The sequence below is a fragment of the Tamandua tetradactyla genome, chromosome 7, assembly GCF_023851605.1.
Source record: "Tamandua tetradactyla isolate mTamTet1 chromosome 7, mTamTet1.pri, whole genome shotgun sequence".
NCBI classification, from domain to species: Eukaryota; Metazoa; Chordata; class Mammalia; order Pilosa; family Myrmecophagidae; genus Tamandua; species Tamandua tetradactyla.
In genome coordinates, this window is record NC_135333.1 from 50,596,505 (window position 1) to 50,618,559 (window position 22,055).

The following is a 22,055-nucleotide window of genomic DNA, read 5'->3' on the forward strand; positions in this document are numbered from 1 at the left end:
AAATACAGAGTTCCCGGAAGAGAGTAGAGTAGGGTAGGCCAGGTTCACCCCTGCTCCATGGAAGAAGAGAGAGACAGAAAAAACAACCAGGACTGTAGTTATGGTGGGTGAGTGATTGAAGAGGGTCTTCAGCATCCACAGGGAGGTCATGGACAAGACAGACAAGGAGATTGGGATGGGGAGACCAGAGTGAGTCAGAATGGTTACAACCCCACTGGGCATAGATGGCGTGCGCAGGCAAGTGTGGATCCGGAGAGCAGATCATCACTCCACTCCAGCCTGCCCCAACAGCTAGCTGGGGAGAGCTGCCCTCACGGGCCCACAGCTGGCAACACCCATGAGGAGCCCAGAGGAACACCTAGCCACCTGCCACAAATAGCCATCCTGTTGGATGCTGAGAATGGTGGATCCACTGGACTGGACGCCAGATGCTGTGATCAGCTGCCCTGCCTGGCATTGCCATCAGCTGTTCTGTCCTGTGTGCAGCAAATGGCCACCTGGCTGCCATGTGCCAGGAGAAGACCCCTGCCACACACACCATCTTGCGTGGGCCGCTGCAGTTAGGGATAAGAAAAGGACATCAGGAAGATACTACAGTGAGTTGGTCCAAGATGGTGGCATAGTGAGCTGTGGGATTTAGATCGTTCTCCAGAGCAGCTAGTAAATAGCCAGGAACAGTACAAAAACAACCGCTGGGGTCACATCAGTGACCAGACACACAGTGTATGCCAGTCTGGACAACCTGGACCAGCTACAATCCCACCCAAAATGGTGAATTCCCCAAGCCATAGATCTTGAGGCTTACTCTTGTGAAGTTTATGTAGGCGGTGGAGAAGCTTAGCCTACCTATATGTATGCCTAAGAGTTACTCCTGGAGGTCCTTTTTTATTGATCAGATGTGGCTTCACTATCTCTAAGCCCAACTCTGCAAGTGAAATCATTGCCCTTCCCCCTAGGTGGGACATGACATTCAGGGGTGAAATTCTCCCTTGCAGCATGAGAGATGATTTCCAGGAATGATTCTGGCCCTGGCACCGTGGAATCAACAATTCCATCCTGGCCAAAAGGGTCCCCCTTTTTGCACTTTAAAAGAAGTGCAACTAATAAAGTATCAGTGGTTGGGGGAGTTCAAATAGAGTTGGGAGGCTACCCTGGAGGTCACTCTTACATGAGCTTCAGTTAGAAATTGCTACCTATTATAACTTGCCAACCCCCAACCAAAACCATTCCAGCCAATCCTAAAGAATACCTAGAGCAATATCTAAGATTCTACAAAGGTTCCATGCACTAGGGTAACTTTCCAGAAACCTTTTTAAAAAAATATCCTGAAGTTGTTATTCCATATTCTGTGTGCCCTCCAGAGTTTCAATTTTCTTTTATCTGCAGTTAGGGAGAGGCAGGCTTGAGGGGAGGAGGTTGCTCAAGAGCACCATCTGCTGGGAAGAAGCAGTAATGGCAGTCTGGCAAACTCCCCATTTGCCTAGTTTTAAAAATATATAAGAAAGTTTTAAAAATAAATAAGAAAAATTTATTATTTCTTAGATATATCTAATTTCTATATTTTAATTTTATTTCTATTTTTTTCTTTTTCTTCTGTGGACACCACTATGAATGCATTCACAAAATATCTTGGGATGTCTTTTCTGACTTCAGGCCCTACTATTGCTGAGGAGTTTTTCCTTTTTTTTGGAGGGGGGGTGAGGGGTGCATGGGCTTGGAGTTGAACCAGGTCTCCTGTGTAGCATGCAGGTACTCTGCCACTGAATGACCTGTGCATCCCTGCATGGCTTTAAATAGATCCTAAAGTGCAGTTGCTTTAGGTACTACATGAGATCCGGGCCTTGGTTTGGTGGGGAATTACTGACAAACCAAGTGTAAAAGGGGACCTTCTTTTATCTGGGCCATTTCTGCCTGGATCTTCGTGTGCTTTGTGATTTTCTGTTGTGTTTGGGGCATTTGATTATCTTAATAAGGTTATTTTGCAAATTGGTTTCCTTTACTCATCTAAAGTTATGTATTCACTTGGGTTTGTGCTGAAGGTTGTGAAACCAGAGCCTCTCCAGAACATCAGCTAGTCCCATCTCCCTACCCCACGTTACTGACAGTCCCTTCCAACATGAAACAGTTAGAATGGCCGTAGCCCAAATACCACTAAAGAGTGGGATAGAAAGATCAAAGGTGATGGTGGAGTTATACAGAGAAGGTAGGTTTTAACAAATAAGTATGATTGCTGAATCACTAAATTGATATTTCTTTTAGTTTCCAGCATCTTAGAGCAGCTAGAAGTAAAAACCTAAAATTGTGAAATTATAACCCATACCAAACTCTGAAATCTTTCTACAATTAATTGTTGTGCTGTGCTTTGAAATGTATTGCTTTTCTGTATATATGTTATTTTCCACAAAAAAAATTTTAAAGTTGATTGTGATGATTAAAAAAAAATATTTATTCCTTCTAGCCTCCTATACTCTGGAGCAGCTAGACGGAAAAGTCTGAGAGGATGGTATGGTAGGCCATGATGAACTCTGGAATCTCTTCTGTAACTACTTGTTGAAGAGTGCTTTGAAAACTATTGCTTTTTCCTTTCTTTGCTTTATATGTATGTTGTTTTATACAATTAAAAAGTTAGAAAAAAGTCAGTTCCACACAAATTGATCTATGGATTCAGTGAAATGTCAATCGAAATTATACCAATATTCTTTGAAGACTTGGAAAAGTTAGTTATCAAATTCATTTTGAAGGGAACGAGACCTCATATAGCTAGATACCCTAAAAAAGAAGAGCAAATGGGAGGAATAACACTTTCTAACTTTAAAGCTTACTATAAAGCCACAGTGGTCAACACAGCATGGTACTGGCATAAGGATAGAAGTATTGACCAATGGAATCAAATTGAGAGTATGAAGATAGACCACCAAATCTATGGTCAATTGATCTTTGATAAGGCCCCCAAATCCACTGAACTGGGACAGAATAGTCTTTTCAATAACAGGCATGGAAAACCCAGAAAAATCCACAACAAAATTACTAGAGCTAATAAATGAGTACAGCAAAGTAGCAGGCTACAAGATCAACATTCAAAAATCTGTAGCATTTCTATACACTAGTAATGAACAAGCTGAGGGGGAAATCAAGAAACGAATCCCATTTACAATCCCAACTAAAAGAATAAAATACCTAGGAATAAATTTAACCAAAGAGACAAAAAACCTATATAAAGAAAACTACAAAAAACTGCTAAAAGAAATCACAGAAGACCTAAATAGACGGAAGGGCATACCGTGTTCATGGATTGGAAGACTAAATATAATTAAGATGTCAATCCTACCTAAACTGATCTACAGATTCAATGCAATACCAATCAAAATCCCAACAACTTATTTTTCAGAAATAGAAAAACCAATAAGCAAATTTATCTGGAAGGGCAGGGTGCCCCAAATTGCTAAAAACATCTTGAGGAAAAAAAACGAAGCTGGAGGTCTAGCGATGCCGGACTTTAAGGCATATTATGAAGCCACAGTGGTCAAAACAGCATGGTATTGGCATAAAGATAGATATATCGACCAATGGAATCGAATAGAGTGCTCAGATATAGACCCTCTCATCTATGGACATTTGATCTTTGATAAGGCAGTCAAGCCAACTCACCTGGGACAGAACAGTCTCTTCAATAAATGGTGCCTAGAGAACTGGATATCCATATGTAAAAGAATGAAAGAAGGCCCGTATCTCACACCTTATACAAAAGTTAACTCAAAATGGATCAAAGATCTAAACATTAGGTCTAAGACCATAAAACAGTTAGAGGAAAATGTAGGGAGATATCTTATGAATCTTACAACTGGAGGCAGTTTTATGGACCTTTAACCTAAAGCAAGAGCACTGAAGAAAGAAAGAAATAAATGGGAGCTCCTCAAAATTAAACACTTTTGTGCATCGAAGAACTTCATCAAGAAAGTAGAAAGACAGCCTACACAATGGGAGATAATATTTGGAAATGACATATCAGATAAAGGTCTAGTATCCAGAATTTATAAAGAGATTGTTCAACTCAACAACAAAAAGACAGCCAACCCAATTACAAAATGGGAAAAAGACTTGAACAGACACCTACCAGAAGAGGAAATACGGATGGCCAAGAGGCACATGAAGAGATGCTCAATGTCCCTGGCCATTAGAGAAATGCAAATCAAAACCACAATGAGATATCATCTCACACCCACCAGAATGGCCATTATCAACAAAACAGAAAATGACAAGTGCTGGAGAGGATGCGGAGAAAGAGGCACACTTATCCACTGTTGGTGGGAATGTCAAATGGTGCAACCACTGTGGAAGGCAGTGTGGCGGTTCCTCAAAAAGCTGAATATAGAATTGCCATACGACCCAGCAATACCATTGCTAGGTTTCTACTCAAAGGACTTAAGGGCAAAGACACAAACGGACATTTGCACACCAATATTTATAGCAGTGTTATTTACAATTGCAAAGAGATGGAAACAGCCAAAATGTCCATCAACAGAAGAATGGCTAAACAAACTGTGGTATATACGTACGATGGAATATTATGCAGCTTTAAGACAAGATAAACTTATGAAACATGTAATAACATGGATGGACCTAGAGAATATTATGCTGAGTGAGTCCAGCCAAAAACTAAAGGACAAATACTGTATGGTCCCACTGATGTGAACGGACATTCGAGAATAAACTTGAAATATGTCATTGGTAACAGAGTCCAGCAGGAGTTAGAAACAGGGTAAGACAATGGGTAATTGAAGCTGAAGGGATACAGACTGTGCAACAGGACTAGATACAAAAATTCAAAAATGGACAGCACAATAATACCTAATTGTAAATTAATCATGTTAAAACACTGAATGAAGCTGCATCTGAGCTATAGGGTTTTTTTTGTTTTTTGTTTGTTTGTTTGTTTTTACTATTATTACTACTTTTATTTCTTTTCTCTATATTAACATTTTATATCTTTTTCTGTTGTGTTGCTAGTTCCTCTAAACCGATGCAAATGTACTAAGAAACGATGATCATGCATCTATGTGATGATGTTAAGAATTACTGAGTGCATATGTAGAATGGTATGATTTCTAAATATTGTGTTAATTTCTTTTTTTTTCTTTCCATTAATAAAAAAAAAAAGTTTTTGAGGAATCCTCAAACTGTTTTCCACATGGGTTGCATCATTTTAAAATCCCACCGGCAACACAAAACGGTTCCAATCTTTCTCCACATCCTTGCCAATGGTCTAATGGGTATGATGTGATATCTCATTGTGGTCTTAATCTACATTTCCCTAATACCTAATGACGTTGAACATCATTTTATGTGCTTATTTGCCATTCCTGTATCCTCTTCAGTAAAATGTTTGTGTCTTTTGAAAAAAAAAAAATAATAACAGGCATGGGAGAACTGGATATCAATAGCCAAAAGAATTAAAGAGGACCCCTACCTTACACCTTATACAAAAATTAATTCAAAATGGATTAAAGACCTGAATGTAAGAGCTAGCACCATATTCCCAGAATAAAATATAAGGAAATATCTTCAAGACATAGTTAAGAAGTGGGAACCTTCTTAAAATTTACATCCAAAGCACAAGCAAGAAAAAATTGGTATAAATGGGAACTCTTTAAAATCAAAAGCTTCTGTGCCTCAAAGGACTTTGCCAAAAAGCTGCCGAGGGACTCCTGCTCACATGTTTGAGACACCAAGGATCTCCTTCACCATGGCCCAGAAAGACTCTGCAAACGAGACCATCTCTAATGTCAAAGGTGCAGTCGCACCAAATTCACACCAGATCAGCCGAAAACCCTCAGAGACACTTTCAACCAAAAACCTTACCCAGGTTATGCTACCAAACAAAAACTAGCTTTAGAAATTAACACTGAAGAGCCCAGAATCCAGATCTGGTTTCAGAATCGAAGAGCTAGACCCTCCTTCCAGAGGACAGAACCTGAGCAGGCCTTGGAATCAAGCCAGGCCCACAGACCTGATGCCCCTGCAGAGACTCACGTTAGAGTAGCCAGGTGGTGCCAGACCACCTATACATCTTCCCAATTATGCACGCTCATCAAGGCTTTCAAGAAAAACCCTCACCCTGGGATTGAGTCCAGAGAAAGACTTGCTAAAGAAATTGGGGTTTCAGAGGCAAGAGTCCAAATTTGGTTTCAAAACCGAAGATCTTGATTCTATGACCAAAGAAAAAAAGAACCTGGTAAGATCCGAGGAAAAATACAAGACAAGACACAAAGTCTCTGAGAAGAGAGAGTTCTGGCCACAGAAGCTCCACAAAATGTCACCAACTTCACTAGCAATGGTTTTATTTCTCTGGAGCCAGAATGAGGGGGCATAGAAGCAAGTTCAGTGTATCAGATATCATCATCCTGAGACCCAAATCTATCTCACTCTTCCTGGGAATGAACTCTACCTCTGCGATTGCAAGTTGAGCATTCTGGAAATGGTAAGAAAGACTTCAGAAGGCAGAAACAGGTCCAAGAGGCACGTCACAGCACTCCTGACCCAGCTTGGATCTAGAGTTCAGCGAGTTTGAGGACAGTGAAAATACAACTAGCACATTTTTAACCATCACAGTGATAACTGGTTCAGACAAAAATCATCAGTGGATGTAAAACTCTAGAAATGAATGTGTTTTGAAGAACAAGATATGTATTATCTCAAAGAATCTACCCATGGATTCTTTATTAATTACAAAAGGAAATTGGTATCAGAGAAACCTGACAGACTCCACCTTAACCAAGTGCTCAAAATTTGCTTTATCAGCAATAACACGGACTGAGGTGAGGTGCCTCCGGATATGAAGCATCTAAGAAAGACAAAACATCCTTTCTGTAGTATTACTGCCAAAAGTGCACAAGCTTAATTTAATCATGAGGAAACACCAGACAAGCAAAATTAAGTGACATCCTACACAGTAATGGATGTCATTTGTCGAAATTCAATCCATTTCGACAATGGATTGAAATAATTGCAATAAAGATGGAGAGCTAGTATGCCAACTCAAAAAAAAGCTGCAGAGGTAGCCAACACAATGAGAGAAAATATTTGGAAACCATGTATCAAATAAAGGTTTGATAATCTGTGTACATAAAGAAATTATACAATCTAACAATATAAGAACAAACAACCCAGTTATAAAATGAGTAAAGGAAAGGAATAGACACTTATCCAAAGAGCAAATACAAATGGCTAAAAAGCACATAAAGAGATGCTCATCTTCATTAGCTATAAAGGAAATACAAATCAAGACTACAATGAGACAACACCTCACATTTATAAAAATGGCTGCTATTAAAGAAACAAATCTGCAAATGTTGGAGAGGATGTGAAGAAGTTGGAAAACTTTTTCACTGCTGGTGGGAATGTATAATGTACAGCCACTGTGGAAGACAGTTTGGCAGTTCTCAGAAAAGTAAATACTGAGGTACCCTATGACCCAGCAATACCAATACTTGGTATACCCAGAAAAGCTGAAAAGAGTGACACAAAGACATTTGCACACCCATGTTCATAGCAGCACTTTTCAAAATTGCCAAAAGATGGAGACAATCCAAGGGAGTATCAACAGACGAGTGGATAAGCAAATTGCATATGATGGAGTATTATGCAGCAGTAAGATGAAATGAGGTTCCAAAGTATATGATAACATGGATAAAACTTGAGGACATAATGCTGAGTGAAGTAAGTTAGACACAAAAGGATAGCTACTGTATGATTTTACTATTATGACTCTGGTGAAGGTAATCTCAGAAGTTTATGTTGCAGAATATAGGGGACCTAGAGCTACAGAGAAGCTAGACTTGGGGGAAAGGTTACCCGATGAAGCTGAACTAAAATGTAAGGGAATGGATAGAAGTGATGATAGCTAATTAGTGGGGTTACAAGTAACATTGCCATATTGAAGGGGAATATGATTGAAAGGGAATGTATAGAGTCATGTATCCCATTGATTAACTCTACAATTGTAAATAAGTTTTTGCAAGAACTCCTTCAAAGGCTTGATCTTGTTCAAAAGTCAATAATAGAGGTATATGGGAGAAAAACTAATATTGTGTGCTATGGCCTATAGTTAGCAGGAAGACAGTAATAGTATCACAGCAATATCAGGGCAAATCATTGCAGGGGGGTGGGTGATGAGAAATTAGGGCAAGTTTTTATTTTTTTATTTTATATTTGGTGAGGCTGTGTTAAACAGCTCTTTTTCTCCTTGGACCAACAAAAAATGTCTAAAATTGAGAGTGCTTCTGATTGTATAACCAAGTGAGGACATTGTAAGACACAATATTCTAATCATGTGTGTGTGTGTGTATATAGAATGGACATAGCCCAAAGACCCCTATAGATTGGGGGTAGGATCAAAGAAGAGGAATTATAACAGAGAAGATGGGACTTAACAAACAAGTATGACTGCTGAATCATTATAATGATATTTTAGTTTCCAGTGTTTCAGAGCAGCTAAGAAAAAGCCTGAAAGTGTGGAATGGTACCTGTGGTAGTTAGATTCAGTTGTCAACTTGGCCAGGGGAAGGCACCTAGCTCTGTTGCTGTGGACATGAGCCAATGGTACCTGAACCTCATCTGTTGCTGATTACATCTGCAGTCGGCTGGGAGGTGTGCCTGCTGCAATGAATGGTGTTTGATTTAATTGGCTGGTGCTTAAATGAGAGAGTTCAATGTAGCACAGTCCAAGCAGCTCAGCATACCTTGTCTCCGCACTTGCAGCTCAGCTCAGGCCTTTGGAGATGCAGAAAGGAATCACCCCAGGGAAAGCTGTTGGAACCCAGAGGCCTGGAGAGAGGGCCAGCAGAGGTTGTCCTGTGCCTTCCCACGTAAGAAAGAACCTCAGTTGAAAGTTAGCTGCCTTTCCTCTGAAGAACTAATAAAATAAATTCCCTTTTATTAAAAGCCAACCCATCTCTGGTGTGTTGCATTCCAGCAGCTGGCAAACTAGAACAGTACCCATACCAAACTTTAAAATCTGTCCTGTAGTTACTTCTAAAATGTACTTTGAAATTCATTGCTTTTTTTATGTTATATTTCACCACAAAAAATGTTAAAAAAAAAAAAAGTCCATAAATACATAAGATGATCCCACCTAAGAATGCTACATGTTAAACTGGAGTCTCAAATAGATAAGAAAATCAGTAATGCAGAAAATACTATTTAAGACCTGTTTAGTTCATATTGAGGCTAAAACAAAATTAAGTAATGATCAGAGAATCTCAAAATGATATTACCAAATTTAAGTTCTGTTGTGGGAAGAGGTATTTGTGCTTTGTATATAAAAATCGGCAAATATAGAGTCTAAAGTAACACTAGCAAATGAACTTGGAAAGTTTCAGTTAAGAACAGAGATCATCAGGAGATAGAAATAAGGTAGATATTGGGTAATTGGAGTTGAAGGGATAGAGATTGTGCAACAGAATTGATTGTAAAAATGCAGAAATGGATAGCACAATACTACCTAACTGTAATACAATGTTAGTATACTGAATGAAGCTGAATGTGAGAATGATAGAGGAAGGAGGGCTGGGGGCACAAATGAGATCAGAAGGAAAGATAGACGATAAAGACTGAGATGGTATAATCTAGGAATGCCTAGAGTGTACTACGATATTGACTAAATGTACAAATTAAAATATGTTTTTGCATAAGAACAAAGGAATGTCAATATTGCAGGGTGTTGAAAATAGATGGCAATTCATATTATAAAACTTTATGTGTGAGACTAAAGCAAAAAAATGTTTATTTGGTACAAAATTTATATTTTGACTAGTGCATTTCCTAATATAACTTATGTGGACAGTTTAATTGAACACCATAAGTACATGGAACCTTGAATAGGACATGAGATTTTGCAGGTTTGTACAGAGTGATGGCCCGATAAATCCCAGAGTGATTTGAACAGTGAATAAAAAAGTATTTGCAAAGTCCCCTTGGGGGAATGGTGAGAAAGGGGGAAAATTCAACTTCCCCATGTGGAAAATTCCTGACATTCTCACAAGCAGTGGAGACAACCAGAGCAATACGCCAAGCCCTCAATCTTGGGGGTTATTCATATGAAACTTATCCCCACAAAGGATAGGCTAAGCCTACTTAAAGTTAGGCCTAAGAGTCACCCCCAATCTCTTTTGTTGCTCAGATGTGGCCTCTCACAGCCAACACGACAAGCAAACTCTTTGCCCTCCCCCTCTCTACATGGGACATGACTCTCAGGGGTGTGGACCTTCCTGGCAACACGGGACAGAAATCCTAGATGAGCTGGGACTCAGCATCAAGGGATTGAGAAAACCTTCTCAACCAAAGGGGAAGAGAGAAATGAGAGAAAATAAAGTGTCAATGGCTGAGAGATTCCAAACAGAGTGAAGAGGTTATCCTGGAGATTATTCTTACACATTATATAGATATTACCTTTTTAGTTAAGGTATATTGGAGAGGCTGGAGGGAAGTACCTGAATATGCAAAGCTGTGTTCCAGTAGCCATGTTTCTTGAAGATGATTGGATAATGATACAGCTTTTGCAATGTGACTGTGTGATTGTGAAAATCTTATGTCTGATGGTCCTTTTATCTATGGTATGGACAGATAAGTAAAACATATGGATCAAAAATAAATATATAATGGGGGAACAAATGTTAAAATAAATTTAGTAGATTGAAATGCTAGTGATCAATGAAAGGGAGTGGTAAGGGGTATAGAAAAAATTAGGGGAAACAAAGGCTAAAATATATTGGGTAGATGGAAATACTAGCAGTTAGTGAGAGGGAGGGGTAAGGGGTATGGTATGTATGAGTTTTTTCTTTTTTCTTTTTCTTTTTCTGAATTGATACAAATGTTCTAAGAAATAATCATGGTGATGATATTGTGAGTTTTTGATTATGGTAATCAAAATCATATGGTAAGAATGTTCGTGTTTGTATGTTGTTATGTTTAAAAAAATAGAGTCTAAATCTATATTATACTTCCACATGCGGTTTTTGACAAGTTAAAAGATCATTACTCATAAAACACATGAATGGCTTTATAATCTTATGGACCTGGTTAGCACAGTATCATACAGTTGAACTTAAAGCCGTCTCCTGGTTTTCTTTCCCAGTGTGGCCATGCCTTTTCAATCTACTCCTCCTGTTTTGCCCAAGTTCTAATCGATGGAACTCCCCTAGGAAGGCTTTGGGCCTTTTCTCTTGAGGTAATCTCATCATTTCAATGGTTTTAAATGCTAGCATATGCTAACTCTGCGAATTGTTATTTTTAGCCCCAACTATCCCTCTGAACTCTGTCTCCTGACACCTTCATTTGGAAAGTCACTGGAATCTCAAATTCTTCAGGTCCAAAACCAAAATCTTGATTTTCCTCCCAAATTTTCCCATCTTAGAAAAATGGCATCACCTTCCATTAGTCCCAATTCCTCCTCTTCCTTCCCATCCTAAATTTTATCATTAATACCTATCAACTCTATCTGCAATCTTTCCATAATTTTATCTCAACTGCCACCACTGCAAGGAAATCACCATTGTCACCACCAGCCATCATTCTCCTAACTGGTCTCTGCTTTCCACAGAGGAAAACACTTCAACACACACATATCAGTGATTAAGTCTCTCCTTTGCTTAATCCCCTAGTGACTGCCCACCTTCCTTCAGAATGAAATCCCAACTTCTTAGCATGGGCCAAAGGGCCCTGCATGCTCTGGGCCAGTTCTCCCCTTGCCCACAGTGGTCCATGAGCTGTTGCAAGTCTACCCAAGGCCTTCCTACCTCAGTGGCCACCTTACACAGGTGCTCCTCTGGGTGGAATGAGGCCTGTCTTCACATGACTGATCTCTTATCCTTAGGGCTCACTTCACTGTTGTTTCCTCACCAATCCTGCCTTTCACCAAAGGAGATATTTGTATCCACACCCCACCGCTCCAGTCTTCTTTACTGTGTCCCACTGGTTGTGTTTACTGTACTCATCACAATTTCTATTTACTTATTTACTTGCTTATCACTGTCTCCCATAGTGTTAGGTCCACAGAAGCAGAAACATTCAGGAGGTCTACACAGTACCTAAGAGCCTGAACCATAAAGACTAGACAAATGAGGAAAGCAGCAGCACACATACCTTAACAAGTCGCCTTTACAGTTTGTCAAGCAACAGTCTATATGTATGTAGAAGTGTTGCTTTGTTTGTTTTCTTTTCTTTAAAAAAAAGAAAGGCACATTTGAACACATACTCTCTTCAGGTGATTAATGCCAGACCCATAACATGGAGCTTTTAACTATTTCAACTACATTTTTTGTTACTGTATTTCATAGTCCTATCCCTCAGGCCTCCTTTTAAGGTATATATAGAAAACACATGCATTGTATATGACTGGTGAGTTTATCATTATTTATTCTTTTCTTACCATACTTACTGAGGCTGATTTTTATCAGCCAAGGCAACACAAACAATGATGTTTTGTTAAATAGGAATTCTGCCTTTGAAATGTCTAAAAATGGCTGTCACCTCTCAGAATCAGTCTGGTTACTATAAACATGAAGTTGCATCAATCATACAAAGGCAGTTATTTCTACACTTAATTCACTCCATTAAAAACATACCTCTTTATATATTTAATTCTTCTACATATAAATGTATAATATGAATTTGTATCTACTTTTATTTAAACACAATTTTTTGAAAAAAATTCATTTTTGAAAATTCTATTGTTAAAATAATTTTGTGCCCTGCTTGAAAATTATCTATAAAAGTATTAGAAAAACAGAAAAATTATTATTGTCCAAGATGTTGGACAAGTCTTAATTCCTCTGGGCAGTTTTCTGATCTGTTGAAAGAAAAAGAGAAAGAAAGGGAAAGGGAAAGGGAGAGAAAAAGAAATAAAAGGAGAGAGAAGGGAAGAGATAAGGAGGGGAGGAAAGGAGAGCCCAAACTGAGCTGAATGATATCTGAAGTCCCATTGTACTAAAAAATTTCTCAATTCACTTAAAAAGAACTAATATGCAGTGCTCTACAAAGCATAATGACGGTAATAACTACCCTTTTGTTGGGGGCTTATTATGTGCCATGCACTGTAGCAAAAGCTTTACATGAATAATCTCATTTAGTGGATAAAATTAATTTATTATTATCCTCCCATTTTATAAGTAAAGAAACAGGCTTAAGCCAAAAAATCAAGTCACATAGCTTTCTACTTGCTTAACAGATACAATTCTCAATCATCAAAAAGAAAAATAGCCAAGGTAGATGGAAAAAACATTCTGAACTCAGAAAATACAAATCAAAATGAGACATGTGCAAAACTTTCAGCTAAGTCTACTGTGGTAGAGAGCCACACTACATACCACTGCCTGTTGCATATCCCAACCTGGCAATCTCAACAGCTACAAGGGCTTCCCTCCAGAAAGGAGGATTTCAGGAAAAGCTAAGACATCACATGTACATTAATTTTCTAAATTCAAGCAGAATTCTGAGGAACCCCAAAGAAAGAAGAGGTAATGCCAATTGGCATTCAAAACTAATGTTAAACAGGTGTCAGTGGTATGTGATTGTAGGAGAATATTTAATATTAAGATCAGGTAACCAGCTAAAATTTAAATACACTGAGAAAACAATTAACCAAAATCATATTTCTAAAAGTGATAGTTGAACTCAATAACTTTGGAAACTAATGCAAAATTGTAATGAGTTTTGCACCAAGAATTGTACTGCTCATGAAAAACTTGCCAATTTTGGGGGTGTCATTTTGTTCTGAAGAACCTGGACCCCAAATAATTGGCCTTACAGATGCCATTTAACCTAGTGCATATAAAGACCCATGGTCTCTGCATTTTTGTATTTAAATAGTAATATTAAGTGACTGTACCTGTGAAACCACGCAAAAAGCCACCGTTTGAGATAACCAAAAATGAACAGCATCTTAGACCATCACACATAATGTGCCTGAACTGCACAGAAAGGGGAAAGTCTGTCTGTCTTCCCTCTGTATCTTTCCATGGGCAGCACTCATGTCTGCACATAAGTTGAGAAATACACCTCAAACCAGGAAGGTATTCTTTGATGACACTTTAGATGCCTGGGGAAAGGGTACATTTCCTTCAAATTGCTGGGTGGCATAAAATAAAACAAACAGCAACAGAGCAGAATGTCTGGCCCACAGCAAGTGCTCAGTAAAGTTTCGTTATCACTGATACCACCACCACCACTTAAGGACATGAAGTATAATTATTAAAATGTAGGCCTCAAAATTGAGTCAACCTCCCCCAAAATCCAACACTTTAAAAAAGGTCAAATTATAATAAAGTCTTTGATGCTTTTACTAATATATAGTAAGGTGGTCATAACATACTAAATTTCCATGGTTATTTGATAGTTTGAGAAGTCCATAGTTTTGCAGCTATGACCAAGTTGAAGCTAAGCTGACAAGAAAATTATATGAAAAATCCTCAAGATAGGAAAAATACTTTCTACAATAATGTAGGGTTCTTTTTTTTTAAAACAGAAAAATCATTAAGAAAGAATCCATTTCTGTATTACAAATATAAATTTGACCATATATCTGACAGGTACAAAAATATTAGCACAAGAAACAGACATATCTGAAGAGACTGAGCCAAAAAAAGCAAGAATTTCATGCCAAATATTTTATCACCAGACCAATATAATTTCCTAGGCTTAATTAAGATATATTTATTATGTTATTTTTTACAAGTAGCAAAGTCTCTCCATTTTCTTCCCATTGAATATACATGACTAGAAGAAGCTACTGATTTCCATGTTGCCCGCCCCAAACTTCCAGCCATGGTTGACAGGAAGCTGTGGTAGGCAAACAGCATCCCTGACGTGCCGATATTCTCCTCGTAGCTCACTCTTGACCTGGCACCCCAATCAGTCATCCTCTTGCTGATTTCTTTTCTGTCAAAGGAAACCAAGAGCACATTAACGCAGCACACTCTAACTGTGTTATATGTTCAGCCAAGATCACTTTCTCTGCCAGCAAGTGTAATTGTCTAGAGGCCTTGGTAGAAGATGTGGTTGAATATTATCCGGAAAAACATGCCTTAATTAATTCTCTAAACTAATTTATCAGTTTGGTTCCTGGGTAAACTGCTCTCAGATATTTGACTATTTCTTTCTTTCTTCTATGTATACATATGTTCCCACACAGAAAAACACACAAATACAAATATTCACACACCCCCTGAGTACTGCTAGTACTCAATCTTCTCTTACCCCTAAAGTACATACTTTCTTCAAAACTAGAAGTTTTATGAAAATTATTCAAAAAGCATGCACATAATAAAAACATTTTCTATTCATTATAGTCAATAAATTAATTCTTTCAGTTCACAGAAAAATGTCTTTACAAATTTCATTATAAAATGATCTGACTCAGTAATCCTGTTCCTCTCATTCATAAACATAAAATAAAAGTCTAGGCACTATATGATAAAGCAAAATATTAAAAACCCAATTTGGAAACAAAGACCCATATATTAAAGATACATAGACTTTACCAGTTTAAGAAAATCAATGAGTTTGTGGGCATCTTCACCAGTAGAGAGGTCTACAAAATCCTTGGGCAGCCGGTAACTCAGATAGGGACTGGGCTGTACTGTAACTTCGCTGTTGGTACAACGGAAGGCTGGGGAGTCCTTTAAAAAGAAGAAAAAATAAAGTCTGTGAGTCTGTTCTCCAAACTAAAAAGACCCCAACAAAACAATTTGAACTTCATACTTTCTTCGGTACTAGGTAAGGAAGAAAATCAGATTCTGAAATGAAAGAGGACACCAAAAATTAAAATATGCAACAAGATCACTGGAAAATAAATACAATGGATCGGAAAAGAATATACTGCAGGAAAGCCAGGCCCTGATCAAGCTAAGAGTAGGGCTTGCCAACCCCTAATGTACTGCTGCTGGGGGCCGCAAATGCGTAACACATCAATGACCTCTGGCCTCCGGCAATCTCATATAGGCTGAAAGGCTTTGTAAATACTGATATTTTCTATAGGTGCCAGGATGAGAAATAAGGTTAGTGAGGGCAAATGAGTGCTTTGAATTCCACAACACTTTTGTTCTTCTTATAGATTAACTTATTTGTGTGCCTATCACATTACTTGTGGAGAATTACAAACCTGAGTTCATTTGAATGAATCTCCATATTAGTATGATTGTGCAGAGTCACGAATATAACATTTACATGCTGCCTTCTGCCAAGGATTTCAGAGAGCTGATTATAATATTTGCTCAGTTAAATACATTAACTAGCAAAGACGGAAAGCCTTGGGTCTGGACTTCCTGAGTGGCAGATGATCTCGGTGAGGGATGGGTGGGGTCCAGCATGTGAGGCTCTGGAAATCAGGCTGCCTTGTGACAGACAGACCAGGCATCTGACAAACACGTACATCCACTTTCTGTTCTAAGTACTAAAGATAAATTGATATTTATCTTTATTATTGTAGACAGGCTTAATAAACAAGCAAACAAATAAATTCATGTGACCATTTCAGAGAGTAAAAAGTGTCATGAGAACTAAAAGGCAGTTATCCTTATAAGAGGATAACTGTGTGGACTACTTTAGAGGGGTAGTCAGGTGGCCTCGCCAAGGAAGTGACACCTGGACTGAGAAGTCAATAATATGATGATGAAGCCAGTCTCTCGGGGGTCTAGGAACAGCACACAGCTTCAAAGGCAGTGGAAACACCTAGTGCAAAGAGCTCTGGGCATGACAGGGCTTTGGAACAGCAAGAATGCAGAGAAGTCTTCTATGAAGTGGAATGAGCCTGGGGAAGACAGGCAAGGAGATGGTGAGGGGGAAGAAGGCAGGACATCCTTAACCTCCAATACAGTTTTATTTTAATTATGATTAAAAAAAAAAGTGTGGATCATAGAGTTAATCTGGTACAAACTGTTTCCACCCCGTCTGTGTTCTCATTTTAAAAATTAAGCACTGTGCTGATAACGTATGTTCTACTACCTTGCCGCTCAGACTTAATGGCCTACATCTGTAAGATGCCAGTAAATACAGCAGTGAAGTCTTCCATCAGGGAGCCAAGTGAAGCCAGCTGACCCATACAAACCCTAATTCTTGCCTTCATTAATACTCTATAGGACTGAGCTAAGCTTTTCCCAGAAGTACATCTCCAATCCATTTAAGCTTAACACCAGTAGAGAATTTATTTTATTAGTTACAAGAATTTACCAAGTAGTTCAACCTTGAAATCACATGGGGAGCTTCAAAAACCACTAATCCCTATGTTTCAACCCCAGAGATTTTCTTTCTTTAAAAAAATTTATTATTTTGAAGTGATTCGGATTCAACTCAATGTTTACCTCATAATTAATAAAAACAATTTTATGATATGTTCGGCCTAAATCTGACAAAAGCTGTGGTTTTTCAAGTTCACACCCACATCTCTTCAAGAACTCAATTTTAATTAGGATAAAAATTAGAAAGGGTAAGAGTAAGAGAAAAGGAAAAGTAAGAGTTAATACATATTTCCAGGAGAAATCCTTCAGAAAAGAAATTTATTGAAAGAAATTATGGATGCACAGACAAATAAAGACGAAATCCTTATTGATTCAAAATTCAAGACACCCAAAACCTTTCATTCATATTGGATGGAGGTAAAATTTTTCAGACATCTAATTTAAGCAGAAAGACAACACGACACTTTTCATTTTCTGTTCTCTTGTTAGTATCTATGAATGACCTTGACTACTTTCAATATTGAAAGAACAGAAAGAGGAATAATCATTTCTGCTCCTCTCTACCTAATGGCAAATAATCAACATTTTGAAGAAAACAAACTTCTACTGACTTTTTGGGAAACATGACTTAAAATTTTTAAAATGTTTGTATGCCATAACCCTGCCGGGGAAAGTCTATAACAGATTCCTGCAGTATTCACTAGATAAAGGACTCATACAATGACATGTCCATAAGTTAAGAGATTTCTTACTCAACCACTAAATCTTTTCAGAACAGACCAGTTACTATTTAGGATTGAATATTATGGTGAAGCTTAGTTTTCCAAAGACAGTGCCATGAATAGGATCATTTAAAAGATACCACAGTTATTTTCTGATCAGAAAATCAATTACTTTACTAAGAATCTGTGAAAGCAAGATCATACTGAACTGTACTACAGAAGATTCACTACAGGCATAAGATGTACATGTGTACCTGCCCTAGGAGACCACAACTGATGAAAGACAAGGTTGGTACTCCTTAAAAAAATAGATTCTGTATAATTTTAATGTCTTCCTATTGGACATATGGACACTTGGCTACAGCTAGCTACAAAACTGAGTTATGAGGAGCAGAAATTGAATGGGCCTGGGAAAGTAGGCAAACATTAGCTAGGAAAGGAAACAAGTTAAAAATACAAGATAGCATGGGCTTTAAGAAAATTATGGCTTTGCACTGTGAGATCCAGGATATATCATTTGAAAGTAACAACTAAAATAGGCTGCTGTAGTGCTTTACATATACTCCAGAGCCCCTTACCCAACTCTATTTTAATTGTTTACATATTAGCCCCTCCTCCCTATCCTCATACTGAGCACCTTGAGGCAAAGACCATGTATCTATTCATATTTAGGAAGGTTAGGCCATCCACAGATGAAAGGACAGGGACAGGGAGTAGGGAATAAAACAGGTATTCCCAGTGTAGAGAATGGCACAATATGGCTATTTCTGTTAATTTTATACTTGCTTGTTTATTCTCAAAAAACAGAAATTTTAATTAACGGTTTATCAAAAAAAGCTCATGAAGCTGTCTATATGGCGACAGAAGTCAGATGAGGGGCTAACCACTGGGGCAGAGTATATTGACTGAAAACGAGAGAGAGAGAGGGAAACTTTTGGGTTGACAGATACATGGATGTAGAAGATATAAAGCTGTAAAGGAAAGTTTGTGTCAGCTCATGGAAGCCCTGAAAGCCAGGTCAGAGGTTGGATTGACCCAAGGATTCTGAGGAAGGAAACAATGTGATTAGTATGAAGACTGATCTGGTAGCAAAACAAACTACAGAGAGAAAACATGAAGGTGAGTAAGGAAGTTATTACAAAGGTCTAGATGAAGGATAGTAAGAAACTGCATTAGGGTGGTGACAGTATCAACTGAAAGAGACAGATCACAAAGAACTATGACTTCTGTATTAAAATGACTGGCAGAGAATATGATCCTGAAACCCCATTGCTCAGCATACACCTGGAGGAGCTGAATGTGGGGACCTGAATGGACATTGGCACACTGGTGTCTTTGGTGGCAGTGTTTGTGATCCACAATGAATGGATGTGGCCTAAGGGTACAATGACTGAGGAATGGAAGGGGGAACTATGGTATTTACATATAATGGACTACTGAACAGCTGCAAGAAGGAATACAAGCAGAAGGAATGCAACTAAGGCACGCAACTAGATGAATGAAACTTAAGAGCTGTATGGTGAATGAAATGCCAGGAACAAAAAGACAATCATACCTTAATCATACGGACTATAATATAAAAATTTAGTGAACTAAAATTGAGAGCATGGGATATCAGGTTGGGGCATATTGTAAAGGGTCCTAGATTGTAAACTCTTACAGCAGTCATATATATTCAGGTCAGGAGGTGTAACTGTTCATTATAAATTCTCAGATACTGAGCTATTTGTATATAACATGGTCTTTCTCAGAAACGTTGGATATTTATGTGACACCTGAGACACAGAGTTAGAGCTCTGAAGATATGAAAGTCAGCAGAACCCCATGTATAGAAACTGTTTAGAAGTTGAAAAAGTGATCAGACATCGAGGAGAGATATGAATGAGGCTGATCTTAACGGAACTAAGGTATTCAGAAGACTGGGTAAAGGATGATATCACCCATATTTTAAAACTTCAACTTCTGTGAGACTAAAGGGAGAGATGTTTATTTGGCACAAAATTTGTATTTTGGGTAGTACATTTCCTAATTTAACTCATATGGGCAGTTTAGTTGAACACCATAAGTACATGGAATCTTGAATAGGGTATGAGATTTTGTTGGCTTGTCCAGGTTAGTGTGATGCCTGATAAGTCTCAGAGTTATTTGGACAGTGAATAAAGAAGTATTTGCAGGTGGAGGGCCAAGATGGCAGCTTAGTAAGGTACACACGTCTTAGTTCCTCCTCCAGAGCAACAACTAGGTGACCAAAACAGTGCAGAACAGCTCCTGGGGCCACGGCAGGGACCGGACACACAGCGTACCCCAGTCTGGACTGGCTGGACCAGCTGCGAGATTCCAATGCAGTGAGCTCTCCGAGTGGCGTGCGCTTCCCCAGGCCACAGCGGCTGGCGGCCGGCACCCCTCCCTCCCTCTTTCCTGGACCAGCTGAGAGTCTCGGAGAGGCAAGTTCCCCAAGCCGCGGCGGCCGGCGGCCGGCACCCCTCTATCACAGTCGGCTTCCCGGACCAGCTACAAGTCTCAGATCAGCGAGTTCCGCAAGCCGCGGTGGCCGGCGACCAACGCCCCTCCCCCACAGGAGGCTTCCCGGTCCGTCCGGGAGTCTCGGATCAGCGAGTTCTCCAAGCCGCGGCGGCCGGAAACCGGTGCCCCTCCCCCACAGGCGGCTTCCCGGTCCGGCGGCAAGTCTCGGATCAGTGAGTTCCCCAAGCCGCGGCGGCCGGTGCCCCTCCCCCACAGGCGGCTTCCCGGAGGGAGAGGACGGAGTCTCCGACAGCGGCAGGGACTGGGTCCAACCAAACACCAATAGTGGCATTAATAAAGGAGTCACAACATCTTTTGCTGGTGGGACCCGCAGACAGACAAGCGCCACATACTGGGCAGGATAAAAAAAAACAGAGGCCAGAGACTCCACAGGAAAGTCTTTCAACCTACTGGGTCTCACACTCAGGGAAATCTGATTAAATGTCCAGACGCCAGCAAAAAATAACAAATCACACGAGGAAAACTGAAGATATGGCCCAGTCAAAGGAACAAACCAATAGTTCAAATGAGATACAGGAGCTGAGACAACTAATTCTGAATATACGAACAGAAATGGAAAACCTCTTCAAAAATGAAATCAATAAATTGAGGGAGGCCATAGGAAGGCAAGGGATGAACAAAAAGAAGAAATGGAAAGTCTGAAAAAACAAATCACAGAACTTATGGGAATGAAAGATACAGTAGAAGACATGAAAAAAACAATGGAAACCTACAATGGTAGATTTCAAGAGACAGAGGTTAGAATTAGTGAACTGGAGGATGGAACATCTGAAATCCAAAAAGGAACAGAAACTATAGGGAAAAGAATGGAAAAATTTGAGCAGGCGCTCAGGGAACTGAATGATAATATGAAGCGCACAAATATACGTGTTGTGGGTGTCTCAGAGGGAGAAGAGAAGCGAAAAGGAGGAGAAAAACTAATGGAAGAAATTATCACTGAAAATTTCCCAACTCTTATGAAAGACCTAAAATTACAGATCCAAGAAGTGCAGCGCCCCCCAAAGAGAATACATCCAAATAGGCGTTCTCCAAGACACTTACTAGTCAGAATGTCAGAGGTCAAAGAGAAAGAGAGGATCTTGAAAGCAGCAAGAGAGAAACAATCCATCACATACAAGGGAAACCCAATAAGACTATGTGTAGATTTCTCAGCAGAAACCATGGAGGCAAGAAGACAATGGGATGATATATTTAAATTACTAAAAGAGAAAAACTGCCAACCAAGAATTCTATATCCAGCAAAACTGTCCTTCAAAAATGAGGGAGAAATTAAAACATTTTCAGACAAAAAGTCACTGAGAGAATTTGTGACCAAGAGACTAGCTCTGCAAGAAATACTAAAGGGAGCACTAGAGACAGATACGAAAAGACAGAAGAGAGAGGTGTGGAGAAGAGTGTAGAAAGAAGGAAAATCAGATATGATATATATAATACAAAAGGCAAAATGGTAGAGGAAAGTATTACCCAAACAGTAATAACACTAAATGTTAATGGACTGAATTCCCCAATCAAAAGACATAGATTGGCAGAATGGATTAAAAAACAGGATCCTTCTATATGC

The 22,055-nt window shown here is 39.0% G+C and overlaps 1 protein-coding gene and 1 pseudogene across 4 annotated transcripts in view; one reads left to right on the forward strand and one right to left on the reverse strand.

The window, feature by feature from the left end:
- The first annotated feature begins 5,705 nt into the window (after positions 1-5,705).
- Positions 5,706-6,276, forward strand: LOC143689657 (double homeobox protein A-like; annotated as a pseudogene).
- An 8,402-nt stretch (positions 6,277-14,678) lies between these two features.
- CDC123 (cell division cycle 123) overlaps positions 14,679-22,055 on the reverse strand; it is a 97,767-nt gene continuing 90,390 nt past the window's right edge. For all 4 annotated transcript variants that reach the window (XM_077169420.1, XM_077169419.1, XM_077169418.1 and 1 more), the window contains 2 exons: positions 15,534-15,671; positions 14,679-14,931 (listed from right to left, as the gene is read on the reverse strand). In XM_077169420.1, coding sequence (XP_077025535.1) covers positions 14,905-14,931; positions 15,534-15,671 — 165 coding nt within the window. In that variant the 3' untranslated portion in view covers positions 14,679-14,904. The remainder of the gene's footprint in view (positions 14,932-15,533; positions 15,672-22,055) is intronic.